Below are 20640 nucleotides of genomic sequence, written 5' to 3'. Positions count from 1 at the left end.
ATCTATTGCTTCTGCATTCTAAGTCTTGAATTCGATGATGACACACACAAAGCAGGATGAAGACGAGGAAGCTAGCTGACTCTGAAAAAAAAAGCAAGCAATTTGGATGCTAAAAAAAAAGAGGAAGTCAATTATGACTATAGAAAAAACAAAGGGCATGGAGAAATCAAGAGTTTGGAAACTACTGGTGACTTCAGCAACCAACGACAACCTGATCGGCTGAGAAAAAACTGTACTTGATGACAGACAAATCATAAAAGCTGTGAAAATGAACCATAAAATACATGTCTGTAAAATCACCAACAACCAGAAACAGAAAGCTGGAGTGATGCTCTGTCAATCTACAGTCAGCAGGAGAATTTGACACAGAATTACAGAAGCTACACAGCAAGATGCAAACCTCTGATCAGCACCAACAATAGAAAGGCAAGATTCTTCACAAATGTGAGCCAGTAGAGTTTTGGAACTGTGTTGATGGACCGATGAGACAAAGATTAACCTTAATCTAAGTGATTGGAAACAAAAGTGTGGAGAAAAAAAGGGAACTGCAAATGATCCTAGGCATACAACCTCATCTGTAAAGCTTGGTGGAGGTGGTGTCATGACATGGGCATGCATGGCTGTCTCTAGTAAAGGACCTCTTCATTTTAATGATGACTAAATGTATCATGGCAGTAGCAGAATGCATTTGGAAGGGTAAAAAAAATAATCTTGGCTACAAATATTGCAACTAAATATGAGCTTTTTCCCCGGGCGCCGCAGCATTAATGACACTGTTCATGGTGTGTGTGTGTGTACTCTGCTGTGTGTGTGCACTTTGGATAGGTTAAATGCAGAGCACGAATTGAGTATGGGTCACCATACTTGGCTGTATGTCATGTCACTTTCACTTTAATCTTTTACATCTGCCTTAAATTCAACTGTTCCAATACTTATACTCACACCAAATAGTGGGATGAACTCTAAAAGTGCTGTCCTTTTTATTGAACTTTCAGATCAATATTTATGCAAAAATATATAAATGTTATATACTTTATTTACTTTATAGGAGCAGAATACATTGGCTCAGTAAAGGAATTTTGGTAAGGAAGAAAGATAACGAAATCAGGTAACAAAAAGTGAAAGACTGAATAACAGGTTCATTTATAAATCTACCACAATCAAGGATTGGAAGATGGTGCTCCACTACTCAACAATATATTGTTCCTTTAGTTTATTATACTAACAAGTGCTGGGCTGGTTGTGTTAGCCTTTATAATTGTCTTTGTCTAACTCATTTGTAAAAATTAAATTTTCAGTTTCATGTGATGAAGTCATTTCCTGTTTAGTCACTTCCTGTTAGTTAGTTCTGCATGAAAAACAATGAGACAGACATAGTGTGCTCTCTCTGATAATCCATTGCATCCACTTAAAAGCCAAATTGAGGCAATGCCGTAAGTTCATTAATATGATGCAAGATATGTTAAAGATCACATATTAGTGATGATTTTGTTAAAAAGACGATGTTTTGATAAGTAACTAAAAAAATTTGTTTACCATTGTGTACAAGCTCTCAGTAATGTTATAGCTATTGTAATCGCTGTTACAAAGAGAACAGTAGTTTATGCTTATGTTAAAGTCATTTATAATGCTATGTTAGTCAAGACACTGAATATTGCTGTATTAATTTATTACCGTTTTCACCACAAATGTTAATGAGGAAGAGTGACAGTAAATGATCAACCTTACTACGACTCTTTCTTCATTGGCTACGGTTTAACTTGGTGTTTAGTCAGAGTTTCAACACACTGCACGAGAACACTACACTGGTGAAAGATTGGTAAGTCATTAATTATCAAGATTAATTCAAAATATTGGGGAAAGTGTATCTGTGTATGCTAGCATAATTACCAGCAAAAACAATACAATAATAAAACCTACAGTGCTGAAATCTTTAATTGGTTTGACCAATATTTAATTACTATATATATATATATATCAGCAAGCATTTCTCAGCCCTTATGAGGTGACGACATAGATGAGTCCGTAGTTGTAAGTTAATGTAATGCTCTTGTGCTTGGAGGCATAAAGTGGGCTCAGTTCCAGCATCAGCCCAGCAGGGATAGATGCCTTAACACACACGGTCAGGTTCAGCAATTACTACAGAGCCTGAAGGCAGATATCATTTCTGTCCATCACTCTGTTTTTCTCTTCCCATGTTGTACTTCTCTCCCATTTAATTTCATACCTCCCATCTGCTCTTTGAATACTGCTACAAAGTGGGACAAACATATTTTGTTCTCAAATAGTATTACTAATAGATGTAATAATTCAAACAATGTCAACTGCATTATGATAAATTCATACTGTGGTCATTAACCTGAATCTTCACAACACCAAGTTCTTGGCACCTGACTATGACATTAGAGTCAAAAAAGCAGAGTGTGTTTGACAGTACATTGCTTCACAGCTGTCATATAGCATGCAGCCTGTGACTTTTGTGTTCTGCTGGAGATGTACAGGGTTTGCTCATGAGCAAGCGCCACAGTCACAGTCAATCTGTTAGGTGTCACTTAAGCTGAAGATTTATAATGTCCACAGCAGGGTCAAAAATTAACCAGGAGGACTCCTGAAGAAGTGTTACTAAAGAAATGTTACACCCCAAAAGCGACCCAAATGGCAAACAATATATACCACACTAACTTGATGAGATTCATACTCGAGTACATTTCATGTAAAAATATAAAATACCCTTTTTTCTTTTCCTGACAGTGTAAGTAATGTTTATTTAAACAAGAAAATGTGGGAGATGAATGTACATTTGATAAAAATAAAAATAATTTGAGGTAGGGCTGTGAATCTTTAGGTAGACAGCGATTAGATTCACAATTCATAGGTTTTCGATTTGATTCAAGAAGGATTTTTGCCAGTTTTGAACTATTCGATTCAATTTTTAAAAAAAATTATGCATAGGTTAACATTTTGTCACACCAGGGACGTAGCCATAATTTCAGAAGTGACAGAAATATCAAATACAATACTTTTATGTATGATTATAATTATTACATTTTTTTTTTAAATGATCTATTACTTTTAATCTGCTATAAGAAATCAAATACATTGCTTGACAATAATCTATCATTTGTAATCTAAAAATCTGCAACTTTATGATTGTTTTATACACTCACCGGCCACTTTATTAAGTACACCTGGTCAATTGCTTGGTAACACAAATTGCTAATCAGCCAATCACATGACAGCAGCTCAATGCATTTAGGCATCTAGATGTGATGAAGACAACTTGAAGTTCAAACCAAGAATCAGAATGGGGAAGAAAGGGGATTTAAGTGACTTTAAATGTGGAATGGTTGTTGGTGACAGACGGGCTGGTCTGAGTATTTCAAAAACTCCTGATCTGCTGGGATTTTCATGCACAACCAGCTCTAGGTTTTACAGAGAATGGTCTGAAAAAGAGAAAATATCAGTGAGCGGCAACTGTGTGGATGAAAATGCCTTGTTGATGTCAGAGGTCTGAGGAGAATGGGCAGACTGGTTAGAGATGATAGAAAGGCAACAGTAACTCAAATAACCACTCGTTACAACCAAGGTATGCAGAATACCATCTTTGAACGCACAACACGTCAAACCCTGAAGCAGATGGGCTACAGCAGCAGAAGACCACACCGGGTGCCACTCCTGTCAGTGAAGAACAGGAAACGGAGGCTACAATTTGCATAGGCTTACCAAAATTGGACAATATAAGATTGGAAACATGTTACCTGGTCTGATGAGTCCCAATTTCTGGTGCATTATTGAGATGGTAGGATCAGAATTTGGCGTAAAGAACGTGAAAGCATGGATCCATCCTGCCTATTTCAACGGTTCAGGATGGTGGTGGTGGTGTAATGGTGTGGGGGATATTTTATGCACTTTGGGCCCCTTAATACCAATTGAGTATTGTTTAAACGCCACAGGGTACCGGAGTATTGCTGCTGACCATGTCCATCCCTTTATGACTACAGTGTACACATCTTCTGATGGCTACTTCCAGCAGGATAATGCACCATGTCACAAAGCTCAAAACATCTCAGACTGGTTTCTTGAACATGACAAGGAGTTCACTTTACTCAAATGGCCTCTAGAGTCACCAGATTTCAATCCAATAGAGCAGCTTTGGGATGTGGTGGAACAGGAGATTTGCATCATGGATGTGCAGCCGACAAATCTTCAGCAACCGGATGATACTATCATGTCAGTAAGGTCCGAAATCTCTGAGGAATGTTTCCAACACCTTGAATCTATGCCATGAACAATTAAAGGTAGTTCTGAAGGCAAAATGGGGTCCAACCGTGTGTGTGTGTGTGTTCATTCGTGACCTAATATAACTTTTAGTCAGTTACCGTTTTTGTCACAATACTGTGCCAGAAGGAATACGGAGTTGAGAATAAATCGAGAGGGTCTTATTCATCCAAAACAGGGGTAACTCCAACATGGAACACAGGAGGAAGACACATACTGACTTGTTTGTAGACCCAACAAAACTGAACTGAAAGGACAAGGCTTATAAAGACAGGATAATGAGGGGCAGACAGGTGCATGGAATTACTAAATTAATGGGGAGATGGAACACATGGGAAAGAAACTAGACACACCTGAAATTAAATTAACAAACCACGGGAGACTGAAACTGGGTCACGGGGCAAAAACACACATAATAAGTCCAGGGGTGTGACAGTTTTAAGAAAAAATATCTATATATTTTTTTAAATATATTATATATATAGTCCGAAAAAAATGTCACATAGAATCATGGTCAATTTCTGTCAATGGGCATTTATGCATTTATCGGAGAGCTCTATTTCTCTCCTTCTTTGAATGGTGAGGTCAACGATCTCTCTGAGCTTACAACAAAAGGGATTTACAACATGCAATCTGTCTTCCCGAAACTAACCCTCCTTCTCCTACTGCATTAAGTAACCTCCTCCTTTCTCTGCATCACTACAATCAAAATGGCACCTCAGAGAGGGTATCAGTACCCTAAAGCTGAAGATGTACCACAACAGTGTCTATTACTCAAATTTTCCACATCTGTCTCCCAGTAGTGCCTGCTGGTGTGTACTCATTTTCTACCTCAGTTTTGGTGCAAACATTTTCCAAGTCCATTAGGCAGTAAAAACAAGGCAATCTCTTGACACCTACACCCTTAACAGCTCACAATATTATCTGACCTAACCCAGGGAATGATGAGTCTCCTGCCAAATGTGAGTCAGGCTTGATAATATGCTGGTATACTGTGGACCAATAAAGGCAACCTACAAATCACCAAAAGTACCCCCCACAAAAAAAATTAAATAAATTGTATTAGATAATTTATTTGAAAGTAATTAAATTAAATAATGCATGGATTATGCTGTTCTTAAATTACAAAATTTGACAACAAATGCAGCTGTTTATACTGTTTCTGTACAATGTTGATTGAATGGACTGGGAGATCAATAAACCCTCTGGAGCTTAAACTCCTGACACATTCTTCCTCCTATACTTAAAATGCTGCACATAATGATCCATTGCATAATACATGTCAGTCACTGTCCCTGTTTGTTGTAAAAAATTATCGGTGATCGAGTTTCTCTTTCCCACGATTGCAGCAGGGGCAAAAACATTTGATTAACTTTTGCAAACCCAAAATGTCTTTAGAAAGAAAACAAAAGATGATCTACAGAGGAGTGCATATGAGAGAGAAGACTCATTTGAGTAATTATATATCAGGATACAAAATATTTTTTACCCTTTGGGTTCAACTGTCCTTCAAATAGAACAATGAGCTTTTAGCTAGGTATACTGAGATTAGGAATAACTTATTTTTGTACAATTCTATAATGTAAAAAAAAATATAATAATCATGTCTTGTAACCCATACTAAATTCCATAATAAGTAATGTAATGCGATATATCATGTAAATATTTTGATTAAACATTTGAATCCCTTGACAGCACTGCTATTATCAGAAGAACATGGATTAATGGGAAATGCAAAAGGAGTGAAGGTAAAAGATCACCTGGACATCTATGAGCTCAGCCACAGTCAGTAATTATAGAAGGCAGATAAATATCTTCACAAATGCAGGAATGCATTATTGTATTGCACTGAATAAACAAGCTAACACATCACCTTCATTCGTTAATACTGATTCTAATTGACGTATGAAGCATTAAGGAAAGACATCCAACACAACACTGCAACTGGTGAGTGGAAATGACTTTCCTAGTGGAGTGTTTCAGACATCTTGTCATATGCAACACATTTAAAATGTCTAACAACATATCTGTCATAAACCGATTTAAGTCTGCTTGAAATTATAGCTGTTAAAATAATGGTGAATCTATCAATCTAAATGTGATTTTACTGTCTTTATTATTTATCAATGCCCCTTAGAAAAAGAAGTACAGAACAATAGTACGTACTGTACTATGGAAATAATATATTTGAAAATAATACACTTAAAAAAAGGGAACTGAACGTACTGTAATATTTCCAGACACTTAATTGCATGTTAAAGGGGTCATATGATGCTTTTTTAAAGATCATTATTTTGTCTATTTGGAGTTACAGAATATGTTGACATGCTTTAATGTTCTAAAAACACATGATTTTTATACATTATTTTTATAATACTGTACATTATTGTAGGTCCTCTATGCCCCGCCTCTTTCAAACGGGTTGCAGTCCCTCCTTCCGACAAGCACAGTCTGCTCTGATTGGCCAACTGACCCAGTGCATTGTGATTGGCCGAACACCGCAAGCACTAATTGGAAATATAACGCCCCTTTCCATATTTGCGAGCTTCGTTTTTCAAAATAAAGACTTAGTTTTACCATCAGTTCAAGCCCGAAAGGGGAACAGAGTGACGTGATAGAAAGTGATGAAGCTTGTATATGTTTGCAGTGCACAAGCCACTGACTCCACTGTGTGACCTTGTCTCTTTCTCTCTCTTTCTCTCTCTCTCTCTCTCTCTCACACACACACACACACACACAACGGGCAAAACTCCGCATTTGAACAGTCAATAGCAAATACTGATAACTGATAACTAATAACAAAACATACTTACAGTAACTGATTCAGAAAAACCAGTTTGTCGTAGCAAAGTCATAATTACTTCCTCTCCTAGGTTCACGAAATGGTTGACCACAAAATGCACTGCTGTTCTGTTGTAAGTAATCTAGTCAGTACTTTCTGAAGGCCAAATAAAGTGCTTTATCTTTCGCCTAAATACACACAGCATCTCCCTGACATGGCTGCTTCAACACTAACTGCGGATACTGAAACCACACCTTGTTTCTTTGCATGAACATTTGGGTGGCATTACGCAAATATTTCCACATAGTGACGTTGTAATGATAAAAGACTTCCTAGTCATCGGGAAGAAGGAGGCGGGAACCGGCGGACAATCAAACAAAGACTTTAATTACAAAATAAACACAAAACAGCGCACCAGCCCCTCACGGACGACTGATGCGCACAAATAAAAACCAAAACACAACTAAAAGCCCAGGCCTGGTCCTCTCTCGTCCGTCACTGTCGTCGCTCCAGTTTTATATCCTTCCATCTCCTCCGTGGGCCTCGAGACCGGCGGGTCGAACCGGTGTAGCTTATCTCCAATCACTCCACCGGCCTCGCTCCCATGTCCCTCGGCCCCGCCCCTCGCACTACTCCTGAGACTGCGCGGTGCCTGGCGGTGGCACTGGATGGCCCTCGGCGGACGGCACGACACCCCTCCGCCGCCCGGTGGACGGCGACGGCTCCTCCGGTTTTGGGCAGCCGGCAGGAGTCCCCCGTTCCCTGCTCCTATGGATACCTTCACGGAGGCAGCAGGCTCCGGCCCCCTGGCGAACGGCGCCGACTCCTCCGCTCCCTCACGGACGGCAGCCACCCCTCCCTATCGTGGGCGGTCGGCAGCGAGCTCGCCCGTCCCCGGCAACTCGCTCCAGTCCACCGCCTCGAGCGTCCATGGCGGCATCCTCCTCGCCTGCTCTGTGGCACCGCGGATTCACCACAGCGCGGAGGGATCTTCAGCAGCGCGTCCCTCCTTCTCCCGGGCTTCGGCACCACTGTAATGATAAAAGACTTCCTAGTCATCGGGAAGAAGGAGGCGGGAACCGGCGGACAATCAAACAAAGACTTTAATTACAAAATAAACACAAAACAGCGCACCAGCCCCTCACGGACGACTGATGCGCACAAATAAAAACCAAAACACAACTAAAAGCCCAGGCCTGGTCCTCTCTCGTCCGTCACTGTCGTCGCTCCAGTTTTATATCCTTCCATCTCCTCCGTGGGCCTCGAGACCGGTGGGTCGAACAGGTGTAGCTTATCTCCAATCACTCCACCGGCCTCGCTCCCATGTCCCTCGGCCCCGCCCCACTCGTCACAGACGTAGACATGTAGGGGGCGTGTTTGAAGGAGCCGTTTTAGGGAGGTGTGGCAGAGTCTTAACTTTGATAAAGAATATCTCTTTGGATTTGAGACTTTAGTCTTTGCAACTTTACATGTCTTCTTCAGGCACCAAGAGTTTGTAAAACTCCAAAGAGAAAGGAAAATTGAAATTGCATCATATGACCCCTTTAATTGTAATTTAATGAAAACATATTATAATTAAAATGTATATTAAATGCAATTAGCTGAACGTTCTAATACACTTTAGTATAGTTAAGTACATTTTATATGCAATTTCATAATTATTTATATTGTCTAAAATTTGGTTAAAGTATCCTGCCAAATCCTAAAATATATTTGTGGCAAATATTTTTAATGTTAAAATGTATATTTAATCTAATTTCTATTGAAATGTGCATGTCATGTATTAAAACATATTTGTAATTACACAGTTGCCATTTAGCACTTTTAAAATATATTAAGTAACAATATATTAATGTAATACTAAAAAACAAAGTTAAAATTATAATCAAGTACTTTAAATGTGCTTTAGGTATGTTATTCAAAACATCAAAATAAGGGTACCTTTTTTTAAAGCATGACAAAAATTATTTAAAAGATTACTGAAAATGTACTTTTAATTTAAACTTTTAATTTCATATTAGTTACAAAAAAGCTTAATAAAAGTGTATTTAAGTGTGTTAAAATAATGAAAATTTAAAATATATATATATATATATATATATTTATATAAAATGTTACAATTAAGTCACAATTAAGTGCCCTTTTTCAAAAGGATTCTTATCTCTTTATGAAAAATCATTACATTACGAGATCACAAAGAACTGCATAGATGCTTTGGAAGACAACAAGAAATGTAACATTAACCATTTTCTCATATGCATGCTCATATATTTGCTGTGGGGTTGTTAACAGATGCTCCTGTTGTTTTTTGACATGCTGAGAATGCACAGACACTTGTGGACTATAATGCCACTTTACAAGATGTGATTCCATTAGACATAGATCTGTTTCTTCTGATAATGTCTGCTTCACTGAAGGCATATGTCTCCCCTGTGCTGACTATAACAGTTCCCTACAACAGTTGATGCTTAAAGATAGCTCAAAACGAGCCATGGAGGGTCATTACAGGTACTGCCGAGCTCTATGAGATGGAGAAACTGTCATATCAGTGTACCAGGAATATATAAACCTTTTGAAAGCCCCTGAGTGAGACCATTACTGCTGACTGAACCGTACTGCAGCAGCGCTCTGGTCACTGCCAAAGAATGGACGAGGTTTATTGGTAGATTCAAGCCCTATGAGACAGTGGTCACATGATAGCGTGGCCCCAAGCAGAACCCGATGCACAGAGCATCAGTTTCCTTAGTCAGCACACACCATAAGTCTTAACCTAGATAGCATTAAAATGTTGTGCTGCTCAGATTCTTCTGAACTGCAGCCATGCATGTGTCTTACTCAAAAGAATGAGTGTGACTGAGCCAAAGAGAGGGAGATGTGGACAATTTGTTATGTAATGTATGTATGTTTTATTAAACAATTCAGACATGCCTTAAAAGAATAGTTCTATCAAAACTGAGAATCCTGTAATTTTCTTATCCCCATGTGGTTCCGAACCCATTAGATGTTTTATCTAAGGAACATGAAGGGAAAATGTTGGAAATTCAAAGCACTTTATAGTCTATAGGGAGAAAAATGCCTGGAGAACTGGATCAGTGAATGACTCTCTCTTTTGAGCTACTTCTTTTCAAAGAACTAACTGATCTCATTCAAAAATCTGATTCATTCAGCAGGGTTGTTATTGTTAACTTTTCAATTGAAATAAAAATACATAAAAACTAAACATAATCATTAAATATTTACTAAAACTGAAACAAAAAAAATACATAAGCTAATTCAAAATATTATTAAAAATTATAACAGTATATCAAACATACTAAAACAATCACTCAGAATGAGAATTTCTGACCGATTCATTCACAGTTCAGGTGAACATTAAGCAGTTTTGTAAGAACTGATAACTACATATTATAAATTAAGAAAAGACATACATATGTGAAGTTTCTTGAAAGTACATTTCCACAGAAGAAATTAAGTTATGAGTTTGGAACAACATGACAGCGAGTTTTCATTTTTGGATCAACCTTTAAGAGCCCCAGAAGCAGTAGTTCTTGCTCTCTCTTCTCTCTCAGTCCCACAAAGATACACTAAACCTTAACAAGCTCACACGCCAGGATTTATGCATAAAAAAAAAAGAAGTACAAAGCAAATTTATGCACCAGCAAGAAGAACAAGAGTCTAAACTGCAGCTCTGTTTCACTAAAACAAAAAGACCCTGATTAGCACAGTTGGCTTTAACATGGTGATTAGTCTAATGCTAATTCCATAGATCTAAAATAAATCCATTCCCATTCATACAAAAGATTAAAAATTGATTCACTGACACTACACAAAAAGTACATCCACAGATCTGTGATTAGCACAAATATGACTAAGAACAGTCAATTAAACTCAGTTTGTGTAAATCCGCTAGTCTTTATGAGTTCGTATGGTTCATTAATGCTAAATGACTGCTTCATCATAATTTAGTATTAGCAGGATTTGGCTAATGCAGTACAACAGAATACCACACAATGCACCATACTGTGGCACTGTGAGATAAATCCACAAAAACACAAGACTTCTCCCCATCTGCTGTCATTTGTGCGCACAGAGAGAAGTATAACAGAAATTCAGACGGTGCAGAACAACCCTAGCAATAAATCAACAGCAAGCTACTACACATCAGGAAATGATCAGCGCTGCGTCTCACTACTGCTAAAACTGAATCTAACTAAATCTGAAGCCAGGTTTGCTTTATAAGCTAGAGTCTGCCAAATTAAACTACCTTTGGTCAGCTTTCCAATTAAAACTTTATAGTTAAATTGAGTAATTTCTGTAACAATGAAAAATACATTTTGCAAATAAACAAAATAAAGGCCCAAGCATCCCAGCAACCCCACACAGAACAAGTGGACAGACAGACAGATAGTTTTCATTATCTTGTAAGGATATTTATATATTTTACTGAAAAGCAGGACAAAAATATTCAATTAAGAAAATGTTTTTTTGCAGTGATGTTTGAAAAGCACACTGTTTACAGTCCTCACAAAGTTGACCTACAAATGGCTGACTCATAGTTTTCTCTGCATATTATACTAGAATTTAAAGCAGAATTTTAGTATCAAAAAATTACACACAACATTGTATTGTAATCTAACTGACATTTAATTTTTGTTGTACTGCCCTATATGCCTCTTCATAAACTGTGCATTCAGTTGTGCCACTGTTTCCTGTTTACTCACTGATGCTGTTTTTCAGCCTCCTGGGTGGCTCATTTTATATTTCATCCAAGATAGTCACAGCCTGGTTTATTGTAGCACATTCTATCAGCTAGCCCTGTGGATCTGTAGAGGATTACTTAAGTGTATTCCCTACTGAGAATATCAGCTTAAACCATAAAGTTTGTAATGGTATTAACATCAAAAAAAGCTGGAAGCAAATGATTTGAAGTTAAACATGTCTTAATGTTTGGACTCTCATTCTGAGGCAGCCATTCACTGCAGAAGATCAATTAATGAGCAAATTATGTAATGCTAAATTTCTCCAAATCTAATTTTCCAGATCTTAAATCACACTATCTTACATGATATTCTTTATGTAAGAATTGTGTATTTTTACATTTAAGTACATTTATGTATTTTTAAAGAAAACCAGACAAAAAAAGAAACTCATCTACATTTTGCATGGCCTTAGTGGGAGTACAATATTGAGTTTTAACAAAAATGTACTTTAATATCAACCAATAACAGGTATGGCACCAATATATCATGCATTCCTAATCTCCATACGCTGATCAACCATTTGAGGCTTAATCTGTCTAGTAAAGCATCCATGAAGCAAGGAAACCATTAGTGATACTTACAGCCCACCATCATCATGGCCACCGAGAAGATCTTCTCCCCGTCTGTAGTAGGTGCAATGTTCCCAAAGCCAATGGTGGTGAGACTTGTCATGGTGAAATAGAGAGATGATATGTAGAGTGTGTGCTTACTGGGACCACCTTCCCACTGGCCAGAGCCACTGTTATTGTAGCGGTATGGTGTGCCGATGCTGATAGCTAACTGATAAAGCCAGCTGTCTGTCTTGATGCTGTTGGTGGCTTCGTCTATGACCTCGTAATCACCAATGCTGTACCAGATGCAGGCCAGCCAATGTGCCACCAGACCAAAGACACACACCAATAAAACTAACACAGCAGCACCGTATTCCAGGTAATGGTCCAGTTTTCGTGCCACACGACCCAGACGGAGCAAACGCACAACTTTCAATGAGCTGAACAGGCTGCTGAGACCCTGGCGAAGAAAAAGAGAATGTATCATCAGAGATGGGAAGAGCACACTAGCTGACCTGATATTCTTTATATAAGAGTTGTGTTCAAGTCATTGCATGTATCAAAATACATTTATGAATTTTTAAAGAAATCCAGACAAAAAAATCCAGCATATTATTGTGTAGTGTTGGTTTGTTACATGCTTCTCTGTGAGCAAAGTAAACAAACCAAGCCAGAAAGAAAAAAATTAATGGTTAAGAAAAAGCTCAGAAACGACATATTCATATTGGCTTATATTGATAAGGTGCACTTGAAAGGTTTAGTCAATAGGTGAGATCTTCCATGTTCACATGAACATGAATAATTCCAGGTTGATGGGTGTCATATTTCAGCCTATAGCCACTTTGATCTAACACCTTTCATGTCAGGAGGAGGAGGAGGAGAGGATGTATAGCTGTGGTTCCTCAACTGATCCTACCACACATCCAAAGAGAATCTTTGATCTCATGAGTGAACAAAGTTGCTTTATCGATCAGGCAATTTTTTTTTTGTAATAACTGCTAATAGTTTGAAAGTATGTTATTGAGTCGGTATCATTAAAGGGTGGAATAAATATAGGGAATGGTTAGCTCTGAAAGCAAAATAAAGAGGATGCTTTCACTCAGCAACACCCACTCTATCCCTTTGAACAAAAGCTTAAGCATTGCTTGTCAACTTCAGGCCAATGCAGATTATAGATCTTCAAAGAAAAAAAGGCCACTCTGATTAACATTCTTAACGTACACACATACAGTATTAACTCATTGACAGGCCTACACAGAATATGTTGACATTTTCTGCAAGCATTGTGAGAGGACATCTGTAGAATGGATTTTATATGGCATTAAACTACCATCTATAGGTTCACTTAAATTCATAGTAACAGAGGTTTGATCACTGGAGTTTGCTTGCTAAAAAGGTGCTTCTACACAAATGCGATACCCAATTGGATCAGGAATCAGATCATATGACCCAACTGTGTGCACTCCCACTGGCTGTAGCCACAGCACATAGCTGCTTATTTATTTAGCATCAACAGTGACCGCTATCACTCCCACTAAAAAAAAAAAAACTGGGTCCAGGGTTAAGGGGTGGTGATATTACAATTCGATCTCCTTCCTAAGTCACTAACGGAGCGAAATCTGAGCAGCTCGTTTTTCACATGCTTGCAGAGAAAGTTACTGGGTTCATAGATGCACCGGGGACCCGATTATAGCACTTAAATGCTGAAAAAGTCAGATTTTCATGATTATGTCCCATATGACAAAAAACTTGTCTAATTCAATTTCTTTGATTCAACTTGTATGTTTCATAACTAAACGTTTCACATCATTTAGAGGAAAGCTGTTATCTGCAGGACAAAATGGAACAACACATTCTCTGCAGACATTTGATGGAATTCACTTTTTAAGCTGGCAGAGCAAAAATTATGAGGTGAGAAGTATGTATACCTCATTGTTGCATCCTCAACAGCCTCATTGTTGTACCTCACAGGTTTAATTAGCATTTCCTCCACCGAGGATTTCTCCCTTTTTTTCCAGCTGTCACACAATCAAAAGGCTAATTTCTCAAACATGCTTCATGTTCCTGAAAGTAGCAATTTTCCCTAGACACTGTCACAGAAGAAGGAGGGTAAAAATAAATGTGTTCATTCTGCAATATTGCATGAAAACCTAAGACTTTTATTACGCTAGCAAAAAACGGATGCTAATTTTGCCAACACAATCAACTCCCCAGGCGGGGCAGCTCCTAATCGATACTTTTCAAAATAATGTATCATTTTAAGGGCCTTATTTGCAACTGTTCTTATGTAGCATTTAGTAAACCAATTTTTTTTTTTTTTTTTTTTTTTTTTTAGGCCGAACAGATGAGTAGATATCGGGTGTGAACATTGGAAGGTTATGAGTGCTCATAAATTTTCAGTTAGATGTGACGACCCCAGAGTTGTATCATGGGATAATGGAAGAGAGAAACATTAATGCCTATTGGTGAAACATGCTGCTTGTGGATGTGTGTGTCAGGGCATGAGGAATGAAGCTTGTGCCGTCTAATTTTAATTGTCTTGCATCTAAAATCATTTTAGATAAACAGGCACACTAAGGGGTGTAGCATTCAGAGCAACATTAGCATAAATTAGAGAGCCATTAGTGCTTTTCTGCTCAACATTGAATAGGAGAGAGGTTACTGAAATGCTGCACAAATGAGAAAATGGGACAGAAGGGCCATTAACAACCCAAGAAAGGAGAGTGAACTTACAGGCAACATCGAGTCCTCCGCACGTGTGGCGTTGCGTGGAGAGTGGGCCGCAGCTGGCAAGTGGCCCACTGCAGAAGAATCTGCAATGGGATCCTAAGTCAGAAAGACAGATGCAGACGTTTCAGTTCATGCCAAACTACGCTCACACATGCATATAATAAGCACAGAGATGGACTTCAGGATCCAAGACTCATTTACAGATATTGAACAGCAGCACACTGAACATGTCAAAGTAATTAGTATGAACGGAACAGCAGATGTATGCACAAAGAACGTCATATCAAGATGCTGCTAAAAAAAAAAAAAAGTTGTCCATAACAACAACAGACCTGTCCTAAAATGCACTTCCAGAAAAATCTTTGTGTGAAATGTCGTCACTCACTCACCTTTATGTTGTATCAAACTTAACCACACACTGTCACGTTCGGTGTTATGGAAAACACAGGAGAGAGAACCAATTGCGAGTATGTCTTTAATAAGGGGTAATCCAAAGAGAATACACAGTCCAGGCAGGGTCAAAACCGGTAAATCCAAACATAACATAAACGAGGCAAGGCAAGGCAAGACAAGGCATTGACGGACATGAATTAACGTTTAACACTAAACAAGGACTCCGTGACTAAGACTCAGACAGACCAGGTATAAATACACAAAAGGATGATGGGGAAACAGGAGACAGGTGGGGAACAATCAATTAACTAAACAAGGAGGAAGGTGACCAAATAAGGAGACAGGAAGTGATAAATGATAAACACTGTGGGAACTGAGGACACCTAGTGGAAACCCAGGGAACACAACCCAGACACTGTGACAGTACCCCCTTACTAAGGAGCGGCTCCCAGACGCTCCAAGACAGACACAAAACAGAGACCAGGAGGGAGGCGGACAGGTGGAGGCTCAGGGGGAGGGACGGAGGGCCAGACTAACAGAAAGGAACAGGGACCGACATTAACACAAAAACAAAAGGAGAAAAAAAAAAACAAAAAAAAAAAACAACATGAAGCCCTCCAGGGCGGAGCAGAAGACCACCACACCCTTGTGGTCAAGGCCAGAGTCCTCCAGGGCGGAGCGGAAGACCACCACGTCCGTGTGGTCAGAGCGGAAGCCCCCCAGGGCGGAGCGGAAGACCACCACACCCTTGTGGTCAAGGCCAGAGTCCTCCAGGGTGGAGCAGATGACCACCACGCCCCTGTGGTCGATGCCGGAGTCCAACAGGGCGGAGCAGCAGACCACCCAGTGACTTGACTTAACTCTGAAAGTTCAACGGTGACTGGCCCTGACTCTGGAGAGGTCACTGGCACCTGACTCGACTCTGGAGAGTTCACTGGCCCCTGACTCGCCTCTGGAGGGTCAACTGGCCCCTGACTCGCCTCTGGAGGGTCAACTGGCCCCTGACTCGCCTCTGGAGGGTCAACTGGAACCTGACTCGCCTCTGGAGGGTCAACTGGAACCTGACTCGCCTCTGGAGGGTCAACTGGAACCTGACTCGCCTCTGGAGGGTCAACTGGAACCTGACTCGCCTCTGGAGGGTCAACTGGAACCTGACTCGCCTCTGGAGGGTCAACTGGAACCTGACTCGCCTCTGGAGGGTCAACTGGAACCTGACTCGCCTCTGGACTGCCTGTGGAGACTTGAGACGCCTCGGCTTCGGGCACCGCCTCTGGAACGGACTCGGGCACTGCCTTGGTCACCGCATCGGGAGCGGCCTCGGTCACCGCATCGGGAGCGGCCTCGGGCACCGCATCGGGAGCGGCCTCGGGCACCGCATCGGGAGCGGCCTCGGGCACCGCATCGGGAGCGGCCTCGGGCACCGCATCGGGAGCGGCCTCGGGCACCGCATCGGGAATGGCCTCCACCTCGGCATCGGCACCGCCTCGGCCTCCGGAACAGCATCGGGCACCGCCTCGGCATCGGGCACCGCCTCGGCCTCCGGAACCGCATCGGCCTCCGGAACAGCATCGGGCACCGCCTCGGCCTCCGGAACAGCATCGGGCACCGCCTCGGCCTCCGGAACAGCATCGGGCACCGCCTCGGCCTCCGGAACAGCATCGGGCACCGCCTCGGCCTCCGGAACAGCATCGGGCACCGCCTCGGCCTCCGGAACAGCATCGGGCACCGCCTCGGGAACGTCCTCTGGGCTTTGAGGAACGGTAGACGCCTGTCTCCTCCTCCTCCGCCCTCTCTCTTGGCGAGTCGGTGACACCTTGTCTGGAGACTCAGGCGTTGAGTCGGCCATCTTGTGCTGTTGCGCTGGGCTGGCGGCCATCTTGTGCTGTGGCGCTGGGCTGGCGGCCATCTTGTGCTGTGGCTCTGGGCTGGCGGCCATCTTGTGCTGTGGCTCTGGGCTGGCGGCCATCTTGTGCTGTGGCTCTGGGCTGGCGGCCATCTTGTGCTGTGGCTCTGGGCTGGCGGCCATCTTGTGCTGTGGCTCTGGGCTGGCGGCCATCTTGTGCTGTGGCGCTGGCTCAGCAGCCATGACGTCAACCGTCTTGGGAATCTCTAGGATCTTGGACAGCGTAGCGAAATAGTCCAAGAATGAGTCAGCGGCCCTCTTGGGCGTTGGCGCTGAGCTGGCGGCCATCTTGCACCGTGGCGCTGGACTAGCGGCCATCATGGGCAGTGACGCCACTGTGGCGGACGTGCGCTTCCTCTCTCCTCTCCGTCCGCCATGGTGAGACGGTGGTTCTAATCCATCCCACACGAGCCCCGGGTCGAAGGGCGGCCCTGGTTAAGAGCGGTGCTGAGTATCCTCTCGACCACTCCCTCCTCGGCGACCTCCTCTGGTTCCCCGGAAAACCACCAGGCGAGTTCCTTCAAATCCACTCCTCTCCCGCACTGTGGCTGGGGAGGAGACATAAGCCGACATACCGCTGGCTCTTGTAGTGACGGAGTCCTTCTGTCACGTTCGGTGTTATGGAAAACACAGGAGAGAGAACCAATTGCGAGTATGTCTTTAATAAGGGGTAATCCAAAGAGAATACACAGTCCAGGCAGGGTCAAAACCGGTAAATCCAAACATAACATAAACGAGGCAAGGCAAGGCAAGGCATTGACGGACATGAATTAACGTTTAACACTAAACAAGGACTCCGTGACTAAGACTCAGACAGACCAGGTATAAATACACAAAAGGATGATGGGGAAACAGGAGACAGGTGGGGAACAATCAATTAACTAAACAAGGAGGAAGGTGACCAAATAAGGAGACAGGAAGTGATAAATGATAAACACTGTGGGAACTGAGGACACCTAGTGGAAACCCAGGGAACACAACCCAGACACTGTGACACACACTATATATATATAGCTAGATTTTTTTTACCCCATTTTTTATGTTTTATGAGGTTTATATCTAAAAAACTATTTACTGATGGGGTAAAAAACTAACTTTATTCAAATTATTATTATTTGAAAAAGCCTTAAAAGGTGATGATACAGGTGGTAACTTTTTTTTGCCATCAAAGGACAACCAGATGAAAGCATAGAACCCACGACCGATCTAAAGTATAGAAATTCCAAGGTCCCAAGCAACAACGTTTGGCAAAAATGCCCAGCAACATTGCCCAGTGTATCATAACAATTAATATCTTATGCAAAATTGCTTCTCAAATAAATGTTTTTTTTTTTAAATAAATTTATTTATTTTAAAGGGAATTAAAACAAAAATACTAATTATGAAAAAATTTGTAGTGCAGACCACAACCTCCTTGTACAGGTGGTACAGGGCACTGGGTACCAAAACTTCCATACACAAGAACAATAATTATTTATGTATATACTGATTAGGAGTGTAAGCAATAAGAACTGCACTGGTCACTGTGAAACAGTATGGTAAAGAGCTTCTAAATAATTTTTTTTTTTAAACTTATTGGGAAAAAAGTCAAACAAGTATGAGGTATTACAAAAAAAAATGAGTAGGCATTACACAACACAAGTCAAGAGACCAGAATAGCCAATAAACAGGGAAATGTGGCCCACAGGGGACACAAAGACTGAACAGTCTCCAGTTCATAGGAAAACACCTGACAGCTGTAAATCAATCCCCATGACAGACAGACACACTCTTGCCAACTGCTTGTGCCTTCAAATATTTATAAAACATATGATTATTAGATGTAATCATTTATAATGAATATTTTTAATTATTTTTAGTGTTAATCATTTGCACTGTCATCTTCATAAATCCCCTTGGTTTCCAGTGCTCAGTGGGGGTTTACCACATTGCACACTAGAATTAACACCTGCCATGTGTCCTGTTGAGGTTGAGGTTGTGGTTTGTGTCAAGTTTTAGAGACAAACAGAGTACACTGGGGGCCAGTTAAGTATGACATTTCAACAACAGCTGTGTCAGAGGCCATCAGCTTTCATAAAAATAATCTCTGATAAATATATACAGTATGCACAATGTAAACATTCACATTAGCATGTATACAGATTCAGAAAAACATGCATAAATGCATGGGAAAAACAGACGTTTTACTTAATTTATATTATTCCTTCCATAAATTCTCTAAATGCTTTTGAGTGTGAAAGCAATTTAAATTCTATAACACTATTCTATTCCTTCTTTATTAGTGCTTCAGATTAATTAGCATCTACGGCTGTCTTAAACAAAGGTGTAGATCATCTTTACAAAGGCTCTCTTTCAGTCAGTCACATTCAACATTATGCTGACACTGAGGTAAGGGTCTTACTTGAGGAGCCCCAATCACCTCTGAGCATTACAAGAAATGGCCAATGACAAATGGTGTCAGGAATTTGCATGCCAAGCCACTATCATACATATGGTTATATAAGATGGTGGCGTGCATTCACTCAGCTGATCACTTTGTGAGTGCCTTTCTTGTGCCAAAGAAACATCAAAAGACATCTCTGTTCCCTCCTTCAGGAAACTTGGGTTACATACATATCCGAAACGTTCTTAAATATACCTCTATAGCATATAGGTTCAAAGAAATCTCTTATCAAAACCCATTTTTCACTGTATTGGGTTTTTAAGTTGCTATATTGCTATGTTGCTATATTTTTATACATATAAAAAAGTTCTTGATAGTATATTATAGGTCTGAATTCTCAGCAGTCATTACTCCAGTCTGTAGTGTCACTGCATTCTAACATGCTGGTTTGCAGTTATAGTATATATTATATATACACACAGTTGCAGTTATATATTATACACACACACACACACACACACACACACAAATGCACATATATTTAAAAAAAAAAATGTACTGACCCCAAAATTTTAAACGGTATGTATATGTATAATACCATACCAATTACCAACTTTTTCTCTTCTTTTTCAACTCCAGACCAAGTATCTGAGAGGTAACCTCAGCTGAACTCAGCCTTAACATGCAGATTTCAACCACATCAGGAGTGATACAGCTGTGCTGCATTGTCCCAGATGCCACAGGAACACTTTATTAAGATCAGGGCACACTGCAGTTTTGAGACTTCATTGTGTTCCAGTGATGCAGAAACTAATGCATTCGAACAACATCACCACAATGGGAAATTATGCTTGTTGCCT

General features: G+C 40.7%; 1 protein-coding gene across 2 annotated transcripts in view; it reads right to left on the bottom strand.

Moving 5' to 3' along the window:
• LOC132092568 (potassium voltage-gated channel subfamily H member 5-like) overlaps positions 1 to 20640 on the bottom strand; it is a 114236-nt gene that overhangs the window by 51578 nt on the left and 42018 nt on the right. For both annotated transcript variants that reach the window (XM_059498851.1, XM_059498852.1), the window contains exons 7-8: positions 15105 to 15197; positions 12402 to 12831 (exon numbers count right to left, since the gene is read on the bottom strand). In XM_059498851.1, coding sequence (XP_059354834.1) covers positions 12402 to 12831; positions 15105 to 15197 — 523 coding nt within the window. The remainder of the gene's footprint in view (positions 1 to 12401; positions 12832 to 15104; positions 15198 to 20640) is intronic.

Source organism: Carassius carassius, chromosome 18, assembly GCF_963082965.1.
Source record: "Carassius carassius chromosome 18, fCarCar2.1, whole genome shotgun sequence".
NCBI classification, from domain to species: domain Eukaryota; kingdom Metazoa; phylum Chordata; class Actinopteri; order Cypriniformes; family Cyprinidae; genus Carassius; species Carassius carassius.
Note: the sequence above shows the minus strand (reverse complement) of the source record. Positions and strands in the feature narration are given on the sequence as shown.